Consider the following 23,351-nt stretch of genomic DNA (forward strand, 5'->3'; position numbering starts at 1 on the left):
GGGCCGGGGTGTGTGGGGCCGGGGTGTGTGGGGCCGGGGCGTGTGGGGCCGGGGTGTGTGGGGGCCGGGGCGTGTGGGGGCTGGGCCGGGGTGTGTGGGGCCGGGGTGTGTGGGGACTGGGCCGGGCCGGGGTGTGTGGGGGCCGGGGTGTGTGGGGTGTGTGGGGGCCGGGGTGTGTGGGGCCGGGGTGTGTGGGGGCCGGGGTGTGTGGGGGCCGGGGTGTGTGGGGTGTGCGGGGCCGGGGTGTGTGGGGGACTGGGCCGGACGCTGGGCCCAGAGGGGGCGGTGCCATAAGTACGTCACGCGCAGGGCGTGAGTGCGCGGCCCTGCGTGATGACGGGCGGCGCTGCGTGGGGCTGATTGCTGCAGCGCCTTGTCAGTCTGATGAAGATTGGCATTCAGGTAAGCTGTCAGTCAGCGCCCGCGGCCGCCCCGCTGCCGCCGCCCGGGCCCCGGCCCCGCACACACACACGCCCACGGTCCCGCACACATACACACGCACACACAGCCGGGCCCCGGCCCCGCACACACACATACACACGGTCCGAGCCCCGGCCTGGCCTCACCTCACACACACGGCCCGGGCCCGCCCGCCCGCCCGCTCGCTTTGTTGGGGCGCCTGTGAGGGGCGGGTTCGCGCCCTTGTGGCCGGGCGGGCGGGCGCGCGCATCCTGATGACTGGCGGGTCGGGTCGGGGTCGCGCGGCGGGGTTTGAAGAGCGGTGTGTGTGTGTGTGTGTGTGTGTGGGGGGGGGGGGTGGAGAGCCGGGGGGGGGGGATTGTGAGGGGGGGGCGGGCCGGCGGTGTGAGGCGGCAAAATGGCGTCGTCGCCACAAAGCGCGGGAGGTTCGGGGGCGGGGGCGCCAGTGATTGACGGTTGACAGTCCCGCCTCTGCAGTGATTGACAGCTGACCAAGCCCCGCCCCTGCAGACGGGCACCACACTGCGCGGCAATGACTGCGCGGCCACATCTCAGCCTTTGACAAATTGCCACCGTTTCTTGGTTTTTGTTAAACTACAGCCATTGGAGAAGAGTGATGAACCTTCTTAGCCTCCTTCGGTCATGGGTGTCCCCAGGGTGCTATTCCCTTTATAGAGGACGCCTGTGCGTGACTTTGTTTAACGTGGGGAGACAGAAAGACTGGTGCACAGAAAGCCACCCCATGGTCCATGACAGATCTGGGTCAGGATCCAGTGGCATGGAGTCCAAGACGACCGGGGACCCTTTTCTGTTGCAGCCTTCATCCGCCTTCCCAGCCGCTGTGACGCTCCACTAAAGTCAGCCATCATCCTCCGCCTGTTCCACCGTTGAGGTCTTGGTTGGATTGCTCTTTGTCAGAGACCTCCCCGTCGACCTTACCGCCATGGGTGGCCCTACCAGGAGCATAGCTCCAGACGGCATTGCTCTCAGGATCTCAGGTCCACACAAGCTTCTCCACCACGACAAGGTGACAATCCACGGAGAAGCATGAACCAATTAAGTGATGAACCATTGATATCAAATTAAACCAAAATGCTGGAAACACTGGCAGGTCTGGCACCAATGTTTGCATGCATTTATTTGGATCAGGATAAGGCCTGGTCTGCCCAATTCATCCATGCTGACCAAATTGCCTACCTGATCTAATCTCATTTGCCACACCTAGCCCATAACCCTCCAAACATTTCCACTTTTAAGGAACTATTTATGTACACTTCTAGATACCTCTGCAATTTTTTTTCTCTGACTTCCCTTAGTGTCCTTTGATATATCTGATCAGGCCCCCGAAAATGTATCTACCTTCCTCAAGACTTGCATGGTCCCCGGCTATGCCTGTCATTTTGTTGGTTCCGTTGAACACTCTTTGTTCCAAACCATTCCCCATTCTTTCTCTGCTACGTCGATGATTGCATTGCAGTTGCCTACTGTACTCGTGTAGAACTTGTTGATCTATTCAACTTTACCACTAATTCACACTTCGCTCAAATTAACTTTCACCCTCAAATCCCAGGCGCTTCTCTTCTCTTTCTTGATCTCTCTGTTTGCCTCATGGAATGGGTAAGTGCAAGCTCACAGAATCCCACAACTACCTTGACATTAACCACAGTTTAATGTGGATAAATGTGAGGTTATCCACTTTTATAGCAAAAACAGGAAGGCAAATTATTACCTAAATGGTGTCAAGTTGGGAAAAGGGGAAGTGCAACGGGATCTGGGGGTCTTTGTTCATCAGCCAATGAAAGTAAGTATGCAGGTACAGCAGGCAGTGAAGAAAGCGAATGGCATGTTGGCCTTTATAACAAGAGGAGTTGAGTATAGTAGCAAAGAGTTGTTCTTCTGCAGTTGTATAGGGCCCTAATGAGAGCACACCTGGAGTGTGTGCCGTTTTGGTCCCCTAATTTGAGGAAGGACATTATTGCTATTGAGGGAGTGCAGCGTAGGTTTACAATGTTAATTCCAGGGATGGTGGGACTGTCATATGCTGAGAGAATGAAGCGGCTGGGCTTGTATACTATGGAGTTTAGAAGGATAAGAGGGGATCTTATTGAAACATATAAGATTATTACGGGTTTGGACACGCTAGAGGCAGGAAACATGTTCCCGATGTTGGGGGATTCCAGAACCAAGGTCCATAGTTTAAGAATAACGGGTAAGCCATTTAGAACGGAGATGAGGAAAATCTTTTTCACACAGAGAGTTGTGAGTCTGTGGAACTCTTTGCCTCAGAGGGCGGTGGAGGCCGGTTCTGTGGATGCTTTCAAGAGAGAGCTAGATAGGGCTCTTAGGAAATTCAGAGTGTCTCCGAGGATCCTCCAGTGCTTCTACTCAGCGGCTGTGGAAAGCATCTTGTCCGGAAATATTACCATCTGGTTTGGGAATTGCTCTGCCCAGGACAAGAAGGCTCTGTAGAGAGTAGTGCATTCGGCCGAACGCACTATGGGAACTTCACTCGCCCCCCCTGCAGGAACTATACATCAGGAGGTGCAACTCCAGAGCCAATAAAATCATGGGAGACCCCTTCCACCCCTGCAACGGACTGTTCCAGCTGCTACAGTCAGGCAAACGCCTCCGTTGCCATACTGTGAGAACGGAGAGGTTGAGAAAGAGTTTCTTCCCAGAGGCCATTGGGACTGTAAACTCCTATCAGGGACTAACTTTTACTGTACCACTCGACTGCTTTTTTTTAAATTGCTGTTTTTTTCCCTTTTTCCTTCCGCCCACAATATTTAATATGTAAAAGAATATGTGATTCTGTTCCATTCTGTTTGTAGTTTGTTTGGTTGTTTGTTTGTTTGTCTTTTTGCACAAAGTCCGCGAGCATTGCCACTTTTCATTTCACTGCACATCTCGTATGTGTATGTGACGAATAAACTTGACTTGACTAAAGATAGCGGAGTCAGGGGATATGGGGAGAAGGCAGGAACGGGGTACTGATTGGGGATGATCATCCATGATTACAATGAATGGCGGTGCTGGCTACTCAGATTCAGATTCAGATTCAACTTTAATTGTCATTGTCCGTGTACAGTACAGAGACAACAAAATGCATTTAGCATCTCCCTGGAAGAGCGACATAGCATATGATTTGAATAAATATTTACATTAGCATATATACAGACATAGTGTTTTTCCTGTGGGAGGAGTGTCCGGGGGGGGGGGGTGATTGGCAGTCACCGAGGTACGTTGTTGAGTAGAGTGACAGCCGCCGGGAAGAAGCTGTTCCTGGACCTGCTGGTCCGGCAACGGAGAGACCTGTAGCGCCTCCCGGATGGTAGGAGGGTAAACAGTCCATGGTTGGGGTGAGAGCAGTCCTTGGCGATGCTGAGCGCCCTCCGCAGACAACGCTTGCTTTGGACAGACTCAATGGAGGGGAGCGAGGAACCGGTGATGCGTTGGGCAATTTTCACCACCCTCTGCAATGCCTTCCGGTCGGAGACAGAACAGTTGCCATACCATACTGTGATACAGTTGGTAAGGATGCTCTCGATGCAGCGGTAGAAGTTCACCAGGATCTGAGGAGACAGATGGACCTTCTTCAGTCTCCTCAGGAAGAAGAGAAGCCGGTGAGCCTTCTTGATCAGAGTTGAGGTATTGTGGGTCCAAGAGAGGTCATCGGAGATGTTAACACCCAGGAACCTGAAGCTAGAAACACGTTCCACCTCCGTCCCGTTAATGTGGATGGGGGTGTGCGTGCCGCCCCTGGACTTCCTGAAGTCTACAATGAGCTCCTTGGTCTTCTTGGAGTTAAGGGCCAGGTTGTTGTCAGCTCACCATGCTGCTAAGTGCTGGACCTCCTCCCTGTAGGCCGACTCATCGTTGTTGCTGATGAGGCCAATCACCGTTGTATCATCTGCATACTTGATGATGGTGTTAGTACCATGTACAGGTGTGCAGTCATAGGTGAAGAGGGAGTAGAGGAGGGGGCTCATCACAGCCCTGTGGAACGCCGGTGTTCAGGGTGAGGGTTGAAGAGGTGTGCTTGTCTAACCTAACAGACTGTGGTCTGTTGGTTAGAAAGTCCAGTATCCAGTTGCAGAGGGAGGGATCGATGCCCAGGTTACCGAGTTTGTGATCAGTTTAGATCTCCTGCACCTTTTGTCTATTGTCTACACCTCCACCCACCCTGCCTCTTGCAAGGATACTATCTCTTTCAATTTCTTTGTCTCTGCCAAATCTGCTTCCAAGATGATGCTTTGCACTCAAGACCATCGGAGATGTCCTCTTTCTTCAGTAAATGTGGTTTCACCTCTGCTGTTATGGATGGAGCCCTCACCTGTGCCTCCTGTTTCCCGTAGTTCTGCTCTGGCTGCCCCTTTCCCCAGACGATACCAGATAGAGCTCCCCTGACCCTTACCTATCACCCCACCAGCCTCCACATCCAACATATCATTCTACATAATTACCACCGCCTTCATCGTGATCGCATCGCCAATCAGATCATTCTGTCTCCAACCCTTTCTGTGGACATTACTCTCTCTGCAACTCCTTGTTTTGATCATCCCTCCCAACCCAACCCATGCACTCCCCAGCAACCACAAGAGATGTAACATGTGCCCCTACATCTCCATCCATGGATCCCAGCAGCCCTTCCAGATTAGACCTCTTCAAACCTCATTTTGATACTCCCGATGTGTTCTCCTCTACAAACATAGAATAGGCGACTGTTTCATTGAACACTGGCGCTCTGTTTGCCAAGGCCTGCTGAAACTCCCAGTTGCTAAGCATTTTAACTCCCCCTCCCATTCCCATACTGACCTTTCAGTCTTTGGCCTTCTCCACTGCCAGAGTGAGGCTACAAGCACACGGGAAGAACAGCACCTCCAATGCTGCTTGAACAGTATGAACATCGAATTCTCAAATTTTAAGCAATACTTCCCTACCCCCCTCTTCCCACCATCCACACCCCCCCCCCCCGCGATGCGCGCACATTACTCCCACCATCCCATCACATGGTTCTTTACCCTCCTCTGATTTCAAATACTCCCTCTTGTTTCCTTCGTATTGTTCCTTTCCAGCCATTTCCCTCCCTCCCGCTCTATGTTTCACTCTTTTTGTCTCCTTTTCACATAGCAACGGTTTGGATGAGAATGTACAAGGCATGATCAGTAAGTTTACAGATGGCACTACAATAGATGGTATCATAGACAGTGAAGATGGTTATCGAGAATTTTAGTGGAATCTTGATCAGCTGGGCAAATGGGCTGAGGAATGACAAAATAAAGTTTAATTCAGATAAGTGTGAGGTGTAGCCTTTTGGGAAGACAAACCAGGCCAGGAACTACACCATGAATGGTTGGGCCCTGGGTGGTCTGATAGAACAGAGGAATCTAGCTGGATTGTTTTTCCTACAACCGAAATGGGTAATGAAACATTTACTGAGCGGTGTCCAAATCTCAGGATTTGGGGGAATGGTTTGCAGGGATGGAAGAGTTGGTAAGCTGGGTCCAATGATTTAAAGTAATATATGAGAACCGGAGAGAGGATAAACGACAAAGAGAGGATGAATGGCTAAGCACTCCTAGCTGAAGAAGTCTGAAGAAGAGTTTCGGCCCGAAACGTTGCCTATTTCCTTCGTTCCATAGATGCTGCTGCACCCGCTGAATTTCTCCAGCATTTTTGTGTACCCACTCCTAGCTGAGTTAGGGCATTAAATTCAATCGTTTTCAAAAGAAAAGATGATAAATATTAAAAGAGGAAATGGCTATTGAGTAGAGCAGGAGGATATGGCTAATTGAAAAACTTGTTCAAAGAGCCAGATGGTCTGACTAATCTCCATTTGCACAATATAATTCTGTGATAACAGTTTACTTTTAAGTATTGGTAATTTCTGCCAACATATTAGCAAAGTGTCACAGCCACCATCCAACAAGTTGCTGAAGGTCAGATCATTGATAGCAAATACCCACCATTAAAGGACTGCCTTGGTTACAGCTGGATGGACTCTCATGTATTCCTTATCTTTTTAGACAATACTGCTTTTCACGAGGTGACCTTTGCTAACAAGGTGACCTTTGCTAAGGGCACTTTTGAGCTTGTTATTAATTGCAACCATGTGCTAATTTAAAAGACAATTGTATTGTGAGTCCTGTTTGAACTTCCCAGAATGTGAAGCTTTAACTTTTTGGACTTTCCCAGAGGCCAACAGCATGATTTAAACCATTTCTTGTGACCCACTTGAAAGACTTAGATCATTTTTCAGCAGTATCCTTATATGGAATTGGCTTCTGTGTAATTGCCTGCCCTCTCTTAGATATTCAGTGTCCGGGTTAATAGAGGGCAGAAAACGAATAGCCTACCAAAGAGAAATCTTAAATTTAATCCCAATCAACGATTGCACCAGGAAATTGTAGTAATGCAGTCCTCCATTTTGGTTATCCACATACAACCTTTTAGAACATGTATCATAGCGTTGCACAACACATTAACAGGCCCTTCATCCCATCACATTCATGCCCAACTTTTTTGAGTCATACAGTGTGGAAACAGACCCTTTAGCCTAACTTGCCAACACCAGCCAACATGTCCCTGCAACACCAGTCCCACCTGCCTGCATTTGGTCCATATCTCTCCAAACCTCTATGTTTAAAAATAATCTTTCCCCTCAAATCCCATTTCTCCTTTCTTTCACTTTAAACCTATGCCTTTTTGTATTTGATACCCCATCACGGGAGAAAGATTCTGATTACCAACTCTGTCTCTGCCTCTTATGATTTTGTATACCTCCATCAGGTTACCCCTCGGACTCCTTTGTTCTAGGAAGGAAATTCCAAGCCGATCTGTCACAGAATTTCTTCCATTCGTGTTCAGATAATCAAAATACATTTCACGATGTCTGATATGGAGCAGTCACTCACTGCAATAAATATTTTGTTGAAAGGATTTTCTGTGCATATATAAACAAGCCCTCTATTTCCGTAACACTGGAAGACATTTTCGCCCATTTTGTTCAGCCATCTAGTCAGTTGCCAGTTTTGTTGTGCCATTTTATTGTTTCTTACGTGTAAAATAAAAGCAAAACGTGTTAGATTTGAAGTGTGATGTTTGTGTGTTCTAATGTGAACAGCTTATGCTAGCATTTATTACTCATCCCTAATTGCCTTTAGGAAGGTGGTGATGTGTCACTTGGAATCACTGCAGTACCTCTGGTGAAGGAACTCCAACAGGGCTATTGGGTGAGGAGTTCAATTACCATGCTGCCTCTAATAATCTGGTCAACTCTATCAGTGTCCCTCAGAATTTTATCCACTTCCCTGTCTTATCCCTGCTGCCCTTGAATAAAGTTGTCCGCACCTCACCTATGGCAAGCAAAGATTTTAAAATCTCTGTCCCTGTCAGGATCCCAGCAATCTCCTCCCTTGCCACCTAAACAGTCCAGGATACATTGAACAACACAGCACAGGAACAGGCCCTTCTGTCCATATTGTCTGTGCTGACCATGATGCCAAATTTAAACTGCACATCTGTCTGCACACAGTCTATATCCCTCCATATCATGTCGCTCCATCTGTCTATAACCCTAATGCCTCTTAAACATTGCTATCTTATCTAGTGGCCCTGACAACCACCTACCATTCAGTGTAAAAAAACCTTCCCCCTTAAAGCTATGCCCTCTGTCTTTAACATTTCCAACATGGGTAAAAGGTTCTGTATCTATGCCTCCCATAATTCTATAAACTTCCATCAGGTCTCTGACGCTTCAGAGAAAACAATCCTTTTGGGAACTCATTATTAAAGTTGTTGGGGTACTTGCAGGTGGTGTTTTATAGGTCTTGTCTCATGATTGGCCTTCCCTAATTTAAAGGCACAGAGTTAGAGAGCAGCACAGCATGCAAACATGTCCTTCAAATAATCTTGTATATCCCGACATACTGCGCCATTTGTCTGAATTTGGCCCATAGCGCTCCAAATCCTTCCTTTCCATTTATCTGTCCAAATATCATTTAAAATGTGGAATTGTATCTGAATCTATAGCTTCCTTTGGCAGCTCATACCAGATGCAGATTACCCTCTGAGTGAAAATGCTACCCAAGTGTAGGATACCCAAATGAAATATGAGGTGTTGCTCCTCTCGTTTGCATGAGACCTCAGTTCCAATCCCCAATTTGCAGGTGTTTCAGGGATGTTACATATTAACGTGAATACAAAATAACATTTCCCATTTTATTTTCCTTAATTCATTAGACTTGCTTTCCTTGTTTAAAAATATCCACATAAAGTCTTACTATGTTTGTACATTCTAGCTACCTTTGTCTTGCATTCTATGATTAATAAGACAGGAAAAACCTACGTCACCTGGCAACAACCTACGTTAACCTGGTGACAACCTACGTTAACCTGGCGACAACTACGACAGCACCTATGTCAGAAGTCAAGTTACGCTCATTGGTGTCAAACCCACTGTCGCCGACTGTCTCCGAAAATGTTTCAACATGTTGAAAATCCAGCGTTGACCAGAAAGACGCTATGACTCTTTGAGTGCCTGAGGAGACTACTCACGACCATACAGGCGACACCCCGACGACCATGTGACGACAGCCTAGTCGCCTGTGGTCGCCTAAAAAATCATCTAAGTGGGACATGCCCTTTAGGCTATTCGACCCACCGAGTCTGCTCTGCCATTCAATATGGTTGATCTATCTTCCCCCTCAACCCCAGTCTCCTGCCTTCTCCCCATAACCTTTGACACCCATACTAATCAAGAACTTATCAATCCCCACGTCAAAAATACCCAATGACTTGGCAGCCATCAAAGCAATTCCTCCTCATCTTTCTTCTAAAGGTAGGATTCTTTTAATTTGAGGTTGTGCCCTCTGGTCCCAGTAGTGAAAACATCTTCTCTACATCCACTCTAATTGTGAACATGCAATAGATGACATTCCTGAGCGTGTCTTTATTCAGTACATGTGAGGCATCCTTAATTTTCCATTGTAAAGGCTGTCCATTCAATGAATAATTGTCAGTATTTCTAAAGTAAGCAAAAAGAACAATATTAGCTGGCTCAAATCACACCATCCCTTAATTTTCTATCTGGTTATATTTCAGGGGCATTGACTTCCTCCCTCATGATGCAAAAGTTGAAACTATGATGGCAACGCAGCCCATTCCTGTTGATTCCTATCAGGACGAACAGTTGGTAAGATTGTTTTCTAATAATTATCGAGTTCATGATTAAAATATTAAATTAATGCATGGAATAATTTAGAGAAGCTTCATAGAAATTTACAACAGAGCAGGAAGCCATAGGAAGCAGACCCTGAGACCCCCCCCCACACCCACGCCAAACAGGTTTTAAAACTGATCGGGTCCCATTTGCCTGCATTGAACCCATATCCCCCTAAACATTTCATACTATGTACCTATCTAAATGTCTTTTAAATGTTGTAATTGACCTGCCTCTACAGCTTCCTCTGGCATCTCATTCCATAGACCCATCAAAGTGTTGCCCCCTCAGGTCTCTTTGAGAAGACCATATGCCAGGAGCAGAATTAGGCCATTCGGCCCATCCAAATTTCTCTGCCATTCAATCATGGCTGATATTTATTTCCATCTCAACCCTATTCTCCTGCCTTGTGCTCGTAACCTTTGACGCCCTTCCTAATCAATAACCTATCAATTGCCGCCTTAAAAATACCCAATGTCTTGGCCTCTAAACCCACCCACTCGCCATCCTCTGGCTAAAAATATTCCGAGGATGTTCCCGATATTGGAGGAGTCCAGAACCAGGGGCCACAGTTTAAGAATAAGGGGTAAGCCATTTAGAACGGAGACGAGGAAACACTTTTTCTCACAGAGAGTTGTGAGTGGAATTCTTGCCTCAGAGGGCGGTGGAGGCCGGTTCTCTGGATACTTTCCAAGAGAGAGCTAGATAGGGCTCTTAAAGATAGCGGAGTCAGGGGATATGGGAAGAAGGCAGGAACAGGGTACTGATTGTGGATGATCAGCCATAATCACATTGAATGGCGGTGCTGGCTCGAGGGGCCGAATGACCTACTCCTGCATCTATTGTCTATTGTGTCTCCATTTTGAAGGTGCATCCTTTTATTCTGAGGCTGTGCCCTCTTGTTCGAGACTCTCCCATCACTGGAAACATCCTTTCCATGTCCACTCTATCTATGCCTTTCATTACTCAGTAGGTTTCAATGAGATACCCCATCATTCTCCTAAGCTCCGGTGAGTACCGGCCCAGAGCCTTCAAATATTTCTCAGAAATTAACCCAATCATTACATCCTTCCTCAGATATGGGGCCAAAAACAATTTTACAAATGTGGCCCAAACAGTGCCTGATAAAGCCTCAGCATTACATTCTTGCTCTTATATTCTGGTCCCCTTGAAACAAATGCTAGCATTGTATTTGCCTTCCTTGTTGCCAACTCAACCCGCAAATTAACCCTAGTGGTATTCTGCACCAGCACTCCCAAGTCCATCCTATTTCCGAATTCTCTCCCCTTTTAGAAAGTAATCTATGCCTTTATTCTTTCTACCAAAGTGCTGGAGCGTACTGGTATGCTGTATGCCAAACATTTGGTATGCTGTATTCCATTTGCCATTTCTTTGCCCACTCTCCCAACCTGTCCAAGTCTTTCTGCAGTTTCCCTGCTACCTCAATATTACCTGCCCCTCCGCCTATCTTTGTATTGTCTCCAAACTTGACGACAAAGCCATCAATTCTCTCATCTGGATTGTTAACATATAACATGAAAAGTAGTAGACCCAACACCGACCCCTGCTGAACAGCAAAACAGAAAAGGCCCCCTTTATTTCCACTCTTTGCCTTTTGTCTGTCAGCCAACATTCTATCCATGCTAGTACCTTGCCTCTAATGAGCTTCTACCTTGTTTAGCAGCCTCATGTGTGGCACCTTATCAAAGGCCTTCTTTTAAATCTTTCCCTTCTCACCTGAAAACTATGCTCTCTAATTATGGACTCCTCTATGCTGAGAAAAAGACTGTGACCATATATCTTGAAGAAGTAACCAAAAAGGTTGATGAGGGCAAAGCCATACACGTTGTCCACGTGGACCTCAGCAAGGCCTTTGATAAGGTTCAGCATGGTAGGCTGCTCAGGAAGGTTAGATAACATGGGATGCAAGCAGGTGGTGGAAGGTTATTTTTCAGAATGGAGATCTGTGACTAATGAAGTGCCTCAGGAATCGGTACTGTGTCTATTGCGTGATTTATATCAACGATTTGGATAAGAATGTACATGATTAGTAAGTTTGTAGATGGCACAAAAGCAGGTGGTTTCGACAAAAATGACAGCAGGATCTTGGAGGTGAATGGAGTTTAATGCAGATAAATGCAAGGTGTTGCATTTTGGGAAGTAAAATCAGGGTAGGATCCTCACAGTGAATAGTAGGTCCCAGGGCAGTGTAATAGGCCAGAGGGTACAGGTAGTACAGGTAGAATAGAAAGTGCTGGAGTAGCTCAATGGGTCAGGCAGCATCTCTGGAGGACATGGATAGACAACATTTCGGGTCCGAAGAAGGATCCCGACACAAAACAGCACCTGGGCATTTCCTCTGGAGATGCTGCCTGAAGTGTCGAGTTACTCTAGCACTTCCTTGTGTAAGGAGTACAGGTACATAGCTCCCTGAATGTGGCTTCACAGATAGATAGTAGTAAAAAAAACTTTTGTACATTGGCCTTTATCAGTTAGGGTCTTGAGTAGAGAAGTTGATATGTTGCACTGCTATAAGCTATTGGTGATATTATAGTTGGAGCACCGTGTGCAGTTTAAGTCACCTTGCAATAGGAAGGATGTCATTAAGCTGGAAAGATTTACGCGGATGTTGCCCGGACTCAACGGCCTGAGCTACAGGGAGAGGTTGGGCAGGCTAAGACTTTATTCCTTGGAGCGCAGGAAGATGTAGGATGTTCTTATAGAGGTACACAAAATCATGAGAGGAATACATCTGGTAAATTTACAGTCTTGTTCAAAAATTACAGTAGGATCTTGATCAGCTGGACAAGTGGACTGATGAATGGTGAGTGGAGTTTAATACAGATAAGTGCAGATTGTCTGTCCATTTCATCCACAGATGCTGCTCTGACTTGCTTGTTTGTTCCTCAAGATTCCAGCATCTGTAGTCTCTTGTCTTGCAAAGTTGTTTATGGTTGCAATCTAATGAACATTGCAGGTGTAAGAGAGCAGTGAGAGATTGCTTGAAACAGTACAAGGTGCTCCACTCACGGTACCTCTCCAGAGTCCCCCTCCCCCGACTCTGACCCCAGCCCTTACCCCTGTCGTGTTTTCACCACCACCCCTGACGTTCCTCTTTCTGATGCAGAATGGTAATTCCTCAGCATTTCTCAAAGGAAAGAGTAATCCCTGCTGGGGTTAAAAACCTGAGTGGTTGTCATTGTCTCGAGCCCCACCTATGAATGCAGTACTTGGATAGAATGTGGGAATCTGTTTCTCTCTGCTCCCTCAAGCTAGTTTCAAATATATATCCCTTAAACAACTTCAATCACTTACTGTAATTACAGTAGTTACCCACGGCAACAGTATTTTGCCATTGGGTATGAATATGTACGTATCAAAGCTTCATTAGCAAGTTGTAAATGTGTATTAATTAGACCATTGACTGTTGGTTCCTGTGAGAGAAGCAAACCTATCTCAGCTTGTCCTGTAGCTGGCTGTCAGCTGCTCTGATGGAATGTACCTCAAAGATAGCATTGTCCTTGTTCTCCCAAAACGTTGACAGTGCACTCCACTGGAAAGAAGGGCCAAAGTGAGAACAGATTCTTTTCAGAGGTTGGTCTAATCAGCGTGATGTTTACCTGAGCAGGGAAGGCAGTTAGTTAATGGTGGTTGGATCAGAGCATCTGGTTGGATAGAGTTTTAGAAATGGCTATTGAGCATATTCGTAACATTTTTGATGTAATTGTGGAAACAAACTCTTTTGAAGTGTTAAGTTTTGATTTAAAGTAGTGAATCATTTCTCCTTTCCAAAGTATTTGCTTATAAAAATCATATTTTTTTCAGAAATAAAATCTGTAATAATGTTAAATATTTTACTACATTGCAACTAAATTTAAAAAATAATTATAATCATGTTTGCTTTTGCAATATTTAGCAAGTTTGTATTAATATTGTGAACTGTATGCAGCTAAAATGAAAACAGAAAGTTCTAGAAATACTCTACAGGTCAGGCTGCATCTGTGGGAAGAGAAACAGAGGTAACAAAGTTCTGACAAAGGACATTCCATCTGAAACATTAGCCTTTTTCCCTCTTTCCATAGATTCATCCTGATCTGTATTTTAATCATTTCCTCATTGTTATTTTAGACTCCCAGCATTTGCAGCTTTTTTTTCAATTTTCTAGTGTGGCTATTTTTATTCTCTTTTAAATAAAGTATTTGTCTTTAAGAGTCTGGGTAGAGCCAGGTTTTATTTTATGGACAGGATGGTTGAACAGTTCACCAGTCATTTTTCAATTAGCATGAAAGTCAAGTTCAGTTTGTTATGTAAACAAGATCATGACAGAATTGAGGATTAATGATAAAGAGTTTGTCAGTTCCCCTCAAATGTATACTGTATGCCAGGAATATACACGTCTCCATATAATGATTGCTGTGAACAGACCTATAATGGCAGTTGTGTTGTATTGTGCCCGCTCAGTGCCCACTGGTTCGGTTTCTACTAAAGATTGTTAAAGGCTTTGTTCGGCACGGACTAGAAGGGCCGAGATGGCCTGTTTCCGTGCTGTAATTGTTGTATGGTTATATGACACGCTAGAGGCAGGAAACATGTTCCCGATGTTGGGGGAGTCCAGGACCAGGGGCCACAGTTTAAGAATAAGGAGTAAGCCATTTAGAACGGAGACGAGGAAACACTTTTTCTCACAGAGAGTGGTGAGTCTCTGGAATTCTCTGCCTCAGAGGGCGGTGGAGGCCGGTTCTCTGGATGCTTTCAAGAGAGAGCTAGATAGGGCTCTTAAAGATAGTGGAGTCAGGAGATATGGGGAGAAGGCAGGAACGGGGTACTGATTGGGGATGATCAGCCATGATCACATTGAATGGCGGTGCTGGCTCGAAGGGCCGAATGGCCTAATCCTGCACCTATTGTCTATTGTCTACGCAATGGTTTGTTAACAGTCCACTTTGGAACCACTTTACTGTTTTAATAGCCTAATATTCCTGGGGATCATCCAGTGGGTGTAAGATGGAAATACGAAAGGGGGGCGGGTGATCACTTTGATGGGATTGTATAATAGACCCCTAATAGTCATCGACAGTTAGAACAAATATGTTGGGATTTTTTAATAAGCCAATACATAAACCTAGCTGCAAGAATAATAGGGTTTGAATATTGGGGAATTTTAACTTTCCAAATACTAACTGGGATGCCTAAATGCTAGTAGCTTAGATGGGGTGGAATTTGTTAAGATTGTTCAAGAACATTTTCTCAATTAATATGTAGATGGCCCAAAGGGCAAAACTCGACCTTAGAAATACGAAGGACAGGTGATGGAGGTTTTGTCTGGGGGAGCACCGTTGGACCAGTGACTATAATTCTATTTATTTTAAAATAGTTATGGAAAAGAGTAGGACTGGTCCACAAGGTTAAAGTCTTAAATTGGGGCAAGGCCAATTTTTATGAGATTAGGAACTTTCAAAAATTGATTGAGGGGGTCAGTGTACAGGTAAAGAGAGTGGGAGGCTTTTAAAAGCAAGAGTTTAGGGTCAGCATATTCCTGTTAGAGTGGCAGGAGTAGGGAACCCTAGACCAGTAAAGATATTGGGCTCTGGTCAAGAAAAATAACTAGGTACATGTCAGGTATAGACAGCAAGGATCGACTGAATCCCTTGAGGAGTATAGAGGGTGTAGGAATGTATTTAAGAGTGAAATCAGGACCATGCAGTCTCTCCTCAAAACTAAAACATTTCATCCCAGGCATGTCATGGTGAATCACATCTGCATCCTCTCGAGTGTAATTATGCCCTTTCTATAATGTAGAGAGCAAAACTGCGCGCAACTCTCCAGTTGTGATGTAATCAACATTTTATACATTTATACCAAGACTTTCCTGCTCTTTGAGTTTACCCGGCTAGTGAAACAGACTTCCTGTTTGCCTTCTTCACCTGCCACTCATGGTGTATGATGTCTCAGCCTCAAGAGTACTCCCAGTATTCATAATCTTATATTTAAGGATTAAACTCCATCTGCCATTTATCAGCCCATTTTACCAACACATCAGTATCACCAGCCAAAGACTACCTTCTAACAACAACTCCACCCAATTTTTATGCCATCTGCTAACTTACTGATTATGCCTCCAATAGCCACATCCAAATCATTCACATATTTTACAAAGAGCAAGGGTCCAAGCATCGATGTCTTTTGGACACCATCTTCTTCTTGCATATGGAGTGCACAGCCTAAAGTTGTAGACACCAAAACACCAAAACATTTGTTTGTGCACGTCGGGTTGATTGCATTAGTCAAAACAGGGTGTACCACGTGAAGGTTGCAATTTCCCACCCCTTTGGACACCATTAGTCACAGGCATCCAAACACAAAAAACAAATCCCTGCCACCTATCTACTAATGCCAAGCCAATGTTGGATCCAATTTACCAACTTTCACTAGATCCCATAGGCCTAAACCATTTGGACATTTTCAAATACTTTACTGAAGTGCAAGCAAATCGCAACTGCTGCACTGCCCCTCATTAGTACACTTTGATGTCTCTTCAGAAAATTCCATCAATTTGGTCAGACGGCCTCTCAAAAACCTCTAGTGTATCTGCCCCCACCACCAGCACCCCCAACCTCCAGCATGCCAGAGATAACCGTCCAAGTTTTACCAGCCTCTCTTTGTAGCTAATACTCGCAGGCATCATTCTGGTAAACCTCTTCTGCACCATCTCCAAAGCTTCCACATCCTTCCTGTGAAAAGGCAACTAGAACAGCACACAATACTCTAAATGCAACCTAACCAAAGTTTTATAAAGCTATCCCATATGTTCCTGGCTCATATACTCAATGCCCCAACCGATGAAGGCAAGCATACCATATGCATTCTTTATCACTCTAAATACCCGTGTTGCCACTTTCAGGGAGATATGGACATCAATTCCACATCTAGTTCCCTTCTTAAATAATGGAACAACGTTGGCTACTCTCCAATCCTCCGAGGCCTTGCATTAGTTAGAGAAGATACAAGGATCGCTCCAACAATCTCCAGGCTTGCCATTCTCAATAACCTGGGTCAGATCCCATCCAACCCTCAGCAATTTCCACTCCTGCCTCTCTCAATAACCTGATGCAGATGCCATCATGCCCTGGAAAATTAATGCCCTTGTACATTCATATTCCCTGCACTGATCTCACTGTCCTCCATGTCCTTTTCATTGGTGAATTGTGCTGGTGTGACAAGCTGAATTGAGGATTACAGCAGGGTGTGCTCCAGATGGACCCTTGCTTACTTTTGCCATTCAGTTTGGAAGTCTTTACTGAGCTGCTGCATTTGATCTCTTTGTTTCCAGATGCCAGTCGTACCACAGATGACTAGCAACACGGAGCCAGCATCTGGCTGCACTAAATCCGACCCTGATGCCTCAAGCCCGGTGCCCACAGAGTCTCAGACATCTATGGAAGCTGATAAAGGAGCCATCTACAGGTAGAGATACAGTAGATCTGCCTTTAACTATAGACAACTACAAAAAACACCAGGGGAGATAAAAAATATTGGCTGAGTTGGTAAATTAGTGTTTATCAGGGAGGGGTTGCCACTGTTGCCAGTTGGAGTAGTGGTCTGAATCATTGTGCCACATTCTCTGTGGACCTTGTGCACTCCTAGCACTTTAGTTACTTTAATGAGATATATTTTAACATGTGGTTGCCAGTAATTCACCTTCTGCATGTGTGCCTGATACTAGGTCTTACGTTGATGCGAGTGACCCTAGTGATACGTCACAAACTGAGCTTCACTGAGAACACATGGAAATAACAAATTGAATAAAGTTTACTGAGATAATTTAGAGGAAAATTAAACATGGTAAATCCTACAATTTTTTAAACGGAAGCTTTTAATTACATTGTAAGAAATGACTAGTATAAATGTCTACATCAAATTCTTACCTCCCGAGTGTGGTTTGAAAGGTTGGTAGGTAACAAGTGAAACATAAAAGGGGGTGAGGAGTATTAACAGGGTGCATGTGGAATCCTCTTTGTAAAAGTCTAGAACTCGGGGTCAGGATTTAAAAATGGGGTCATTCATTCAAAGAGATCTACAGTGAATTTGTTTCTCTTTGAGAGCCATAGATTTATAGGATTTGTTCTCAAATGGCCGTTGGAATAAGGTCACTCCTCACACGCCACCATCTCTCATGAGAAAAAGGCCAAGCAGAAACATATTTCCGGAAGGGAAAATTGAGAATATCATCTTTTGTAGAAAGAATAGAGGTGAATATAATAATGTAGGAATTATTAAATGTGGTTTGGAGAAATCTAGGTGAGAGAGTACATGAAGCACAGGAAGTTAGCACACAAACTGTAGTTGTTGGGAGATCAGTCACCAACAGTTTGACTCTTAAATATACAGTAGCATAAGCAAGTCCCTCAGCCCACCGAGTCCATGCTGACTGTAAATTACCCATTGTACAATTCAATTTACCAGAAGAGTGCATAGCCTCCTGTGCCTGGATACTTCTGAAATGTCAGGGTACCCACTTTCACCACACACAGTTCCAGATTCCAAGCATCCTTGGGTGAAAAAAGTCTTCCCAAGGTCCGTTCTAAACCCCTTCCCAAGATCCTGGAAAACCTCCCCCTTATCCTAAACCTATATCTTTCAGTTTTTAACATCTATGTTATGGGGAACCAATGTAGAACCTTAGGAAATTTAGAAGTTGGCAATCAGTGCATCCACTATGCCAAAAACCACCTCCTTCAAATCTCCAGAATGCAGTCATCAGGTGCTGGGGATTCATCATCTTTCAATAGACAATAGGTGCAGGAGTAGGCCATTTGGCCCTTCGAGCCAGCACCACCATTCAATGTGATCATGGCCCCGTTCCTGCCTTCTACCCATATCCCCTGACTCCGCTATTTTTAAGAGCCCTATCTAGCTCTCTCTTTCGATCCCATTAATTATATTTTTTATGTACTTGTTTTTTTAACATACTAATTTTTTTACGCTCCTTATATACATTTAGTTTTTCTCTACTGTTTCCTCATTTCCCCAGTATAATTTAACTTTGCTACTCTTTTATAGAACAGAAAGAACAGTACAGCACAGGAACAGGTCCTTCAGCCCACAATGTCTATACCCAACATGGTGCCAAGACCAACTTGTATCTGCCTGCGCAGAGTCCATATCGCTCCACAGCCTTCTGTGGCAAAGAATTCCACAGATCCACCACCCTCTGATTAAAGAAATTCCTCCTCGTCTCCTTCCTAAAAGAACGTCCTTTAATCCTGAGACTGTAACCTCTAGGCAAGAACAAGGGGGCAGATTATTACCTCAATGGGGTTAGGTTAGGTAAGGGGGAGGTACAGCGAAACCTGGGCGTCCTTGTACACCAGTCACTGAAAGTTGGCGTGCAGGTACAGCAGACAGTGAAGAAAGCTAATGGAATGTTGGCCTTCATAACAAGTGGATTTCAGTATAGGAGTAAAGAGGTTGTATAAGGCTCTGGCAAGACCACATCTGGAGTATTGTGAACAGTTTTGTCTCCTAATTTGAGGAAGGACATCCTTGTAATTGAGGCAGTGCAGCGTAGGTTCACGAGATTGATCCCTGGGATGGTGGGACTGTCATATGAGGAAAGATTGAAAAGACTAGGCTTGTATTCACTGGAGTTTAGAAGGATGAGAGGGGATCTTATAGAAATATATAAAATTATAAAAGGACTGGACAAGCTAGATGCAAGAAAAATGTTCCCAATGTTGGGCGAGTCCAGAACCAGGGGACACAGTCTTAGAATAAAGGGGAGGCCATTTAAGACTGAGATGAGAAAAAACGTTTTCACCCAGAGTTGTGAATTTGTGGAATTCCCTGCCACAGAGGGCAAGGGAGGCCAAATCACTGGATCGATTTAAGAGAGTTAGATAGAGCTCTAGGGGCGAGTGGAATCAAAGGATATGGGGAGAAGGCAGGCACGGGTTATTGATTGGGGACGATCAGCCATGATCACAATGAATGGCGGTGCTGGCTCGAAGGACTGAATGGCCTCCTCCTGCACCTATTTTCTATGTTTCTAGACTCTCCCACTAGTGGAAACATCCTCTCCACATCCACTCTATCCAAGCCTTTCACTATTCTGTATGTTTCAATGAGGTTCCCTTCATTCTTCTAAACTCCAGCAAGTACAGGCCCAGTACCGACAAATGCTTATCATAGGTTAACCCACTCATTCCTGGGATCATTCTTGTAAACCTCCTCTGGACCCTCTCCAGAGCCAGCTCATCCTTCCTCAGATATGGTGCCCAAAATTGTTCACAATATTCCAAATGTGGCCTGACCAGCACCTTCTAGAGCCTCAACATTACATTCCTGTTTTTGTATACAAGCTTTCTTTACCACCGATTTGACTTGCAGATGAACCTTTTGGGAATCCTGCACCAGCTCCCAAGTCCCTTTGCACCTCCGATTTCTGGATTCTCACCCCATTTGGAAAATAGTCTACGCCTTTATTCCTACTGCCAAAATGCATGACTCCACACTTTACTACACTATATTCCATCTGCCACTTATTTGCCCACTCTCCCAATCTGTCCAAGTCCTTCTGCAGAATCTCTGCTTTCTCTACACTACCTGCCCTTCCACCTATTTTCGTATCGTCCACAAACTTGGCCACAAAGCCTTCAATCCCCTCGTCCAAATCGTTAATATACAACGTGAAGAGCAGCAGCCCCAGCACCGACCCCTGCGGAACTCCACTAGTCACTGGCAGCCAACCAGAAAATGCCCCCTTTATTGCCACTCTTTGTCTTCTGCCATCCAGCCAACCTGCTATCCATGCTAGCTAGTATCTGCCCTTTGATACTGTGGGCTTTTATCTTCCTAAACAATCTAATATGTGGCACCCTATCAAAGGCTTTCTGTAAATCTAGGTAAACAACATCTACTGACTCTCCTTTGTCTGTCCTGTTACTTACTTCGTCAAAGAATTCCAGCAAATTTGTTAAGCAAGATTTCCTTAACATTTGTTAAGCAAGATTTCCTTCACAAAACCATGCTGACTTTGACTTATTTTATTGTGAACCCTAAAATCTTACCAACCACCGAAGTCAGACTAACCGGCCTATAGTTCCCACTTTTCTGCCTTGCTTCCTTTTTGTGCAGCAGGGTAATATTGGAAATTTTCCAATCATCAGGGACAACTCCTGACTCTGGTGATTCCTGAAATATCACTATCAATGCCTCCACAATCTCTAAAAACTCCTTTCAGTCCATCCGGCCCAGGTGACTTATCCACCTTTAGCCCTTTCAGTTTCCCTGTACTCCAAGATACCACTGCTTCTCAGTGCTCTATACAACCCCATTTTAATACTCCTTAAGATCTTCTAGTAGTAGTTTTAAATGATATTTTCTTCCTATTTCCCACTAGGCCCTTGACTCTCCAGTACATTTGACAGGCCAATGCAGCTGACATTTATTCCTGTATTTCTTTGCAGACACCCTCTATTCCCACTTCTGGCTCTTCTGTTTGAAAAGTGCGAGCAGTCGACCCAAGGTTCTGAATGTATCACCTCGGCAAGCTTTGATGTCGACATCGAAAACTTTGTTCGCAAACAGGAAAAGGAAGGAAAGCCATTTTTCAGTGAAGACCCAGAGATTGATAATCTGGTGAGATGTGGTGTAATGCCATCAGCCTGTAATTGGCTCCTTTCAACATTACCTTTACTGTACTTTCAGGAAGACTTCCAAGTTTCTTGTCGTGCACGTACGGTGAGGTACAGGTACAATGGAAATCTTGCTTGCATCTGCATTTCAGGCATGTAGACTCAGACAACATCCAAAAACTTAAATTATACATAAATTCTACAGGACAACATAACGAAAAAACAGTGGAAAATAAAACAGGACCAGTAAAAAAAATGTACATTTAAAAGACAAGCTCATGGTAGTGCAAGAAAGGTCCATAATGTTCTGTTGCTAAGGTAGGATTAGGGCTGTGCAGGTCAGTTCAAGAACATTTGTAAGGAGCTGTTTAGTTACAGCATGGAAACAGGCTCTTCGGCCCACCGAGTCTGCACCAACCAACGATCCCTGCACATTAATACTATTCTGCACACATTTTAGGGACAATTCACATTTATACCATGCCAATTAACCTACAAATCTGTGCGTCTTTTGAGTGTGGGAGGAAACCGAAGATCTCGGAGAAAATCCACATGGTCATGGGGAGAGCATATAAACTCCATGCATACAGCACCTGTAGTCGGGAAATTAGAAATGCGTGCAACAAAGGTAAAACAGTTATAATGGGTGACTTCAATCTACATATAGATTGGGTGAATCGAATTGGCAGGGGTGCTGAGGAAGAGACTTTCTTGGAATGTATGCGGGATAGTTTTCTAAACCAACATGTAGAGGAACCAACGAGAGAGCAGGCTATTCTAGACTGGGTATTGAGTAATGAGGAAGGGTTTGTTAACAGTCTTGTTGCGCATGACCCCTTGGGCAAGAGTGACCATAATATGGTTGAGTTCTTCATTAGGATGGAGAGTGACATAATTAATTCAGAAACAAGGGTTCTGAACTTAAAGAAAGGTAACTTTGAGAGTATGAGACGTGAATTGGCCAAGATAGACTGGCAATTGATTCTTAAAGGGTTGACGGTGGATAGCCAATGGAAGGCATTTAAAGACTGCATGGATGAACTACAAAAATTGTTCATCCCAGTTTGGCAAAATAATAAATCAGGGAAGGTAGTGCATCCGTGGATAACAAGGGAAATCAGGGATAGTATCAAAACAAAAGATGAAGCATACAAATTAGCCAGAAAAAGCAACCTACCAGAGGACTGGGAGAAATTCAGAGTCCAGCAGAGGAGGACAAAGGGCTTAATTAGGAAAGGGAAAATAGATTATGAAAGAAAACTGGCAGGGAACATAACTATTGACTAAAAGTTTTTATAGATATGTAAAGAGAAAAAGATTAGTTAAAACAAATGTAGGTCCCTTGCAGTCAGAAACAGGTGAATTGATCATGGGGAACAAGGACATGGCAGACCAATTGAATAACTACTTTGGTTCTGTCTTCACTAAGGAAGACATAAATAATCTGTCGGAAATAGCAGAGGACCGGGGGTCAAATGAGATTGAGGAACTGAGTGAATTCCAGGTTAGCCGGGAAGTGGTGTTAGGTAAATTGAATGGATTAAAGGCCGATAAATCCCCAGGGCCAGATAGGCTGCATCCCAGAGTAGTTAAGGAAGTAGTCCCAGAAATAGTGGATGCATTAGTGATAATTATTCAAACTCTTTAGATTCTGGAGTAGTTCCTGAGGATTGGAGGGTAGCTAATGTAACCCCACTTTTTAAAAAGGGAGGGAGAGAGAAAACGGGGAATTACAGACCAGTTAGTCTAACATCGGTAGTGGGGAAACTGCTATAGTCAGTTATTAAAGATGGGATAGCAGCACATTTGGAAAGTGGTGAAATCATTGGACAAAGTCAGCATGGATTTATGAAAGGTAAATCATGTCTGACGGATCTTATAGAATGTTTCGAGGATGTAACTAGTAAAGTGGATAAGGGAGAACCAGTGGATGTGTTATATCTGGACTTTCAGAAGGCTTTCGACAAGGTCCCACATAAGAGATTAGTATACAAACTTAAAGCACACGGTATTAGGGATTCAGTATTGATGTGGATAGAGAACTGGCTGGCAGACAGGAAGCAAAGAGTAGGAATAAA

At 44.7% G+C, this 23,351-nt stretch overlaps 1 protein-coding gene across 3 annotated transcripts in view; it reads left to right on the forward strand.

The window, feature by feature from the left end:
• The first annotated feature begins 325 nt into the window (after positions 1 to 325).
• Positions 326 to 23,351, forward strand: part of pknox1 (PBX/knotted 1 homeobox 1) — a 72,178-nt gene continuing 49,152 nt past the window's right edge. Inside the window, exons 1-5 of one of the 3 annotated variants that reach the window (XM_033032317.1) lie at positions 343 to 402; positions 7,584 to 7,652; positions 9,523 to 9,613; positions 16,971 to 17,104; positions 21,106 to 21,277. In XM_033032317.1, the coding sequence (XP_032888208.1) occupies positions 9,563 to 9,613; positions 16,971 to 17,104; positions 21,106 to 21,277 (357 nt within the window). In that variant the 5' untranslated portion in view covers positions 343 to 402; positions 7,584 to 7,652; positions 9,523 to 9,562. Of the gene's footprint in view, positions 403 to 7,583; positions 7,653 to 9,522; positions 9,614 to 16,970; positions 17,105 to 21,105; positions 21,278 to 23,351 lie in introns of all 3 variants that reach the window. The other 2 variants (XM_033032319.1, XM_033032318.1) reach the window with 2 other exon arrangements.

This window comes from Amblyraja radiata, chromosome 14 (assembly GCF_010909765.2).
Source record: "Amblyraja radiata isolate CabotCenter1 chromosome 14, sAmbRad1.1.pri, whole genome shotgun sequence".
NCBI classification, from domain to species: domain Eukaryota; kingdom Metazoa; phylum Chordata; class Chondrichthyes; order Rajiformes; family Rajidae; genus Amblyraja; species Amblyraja radiata.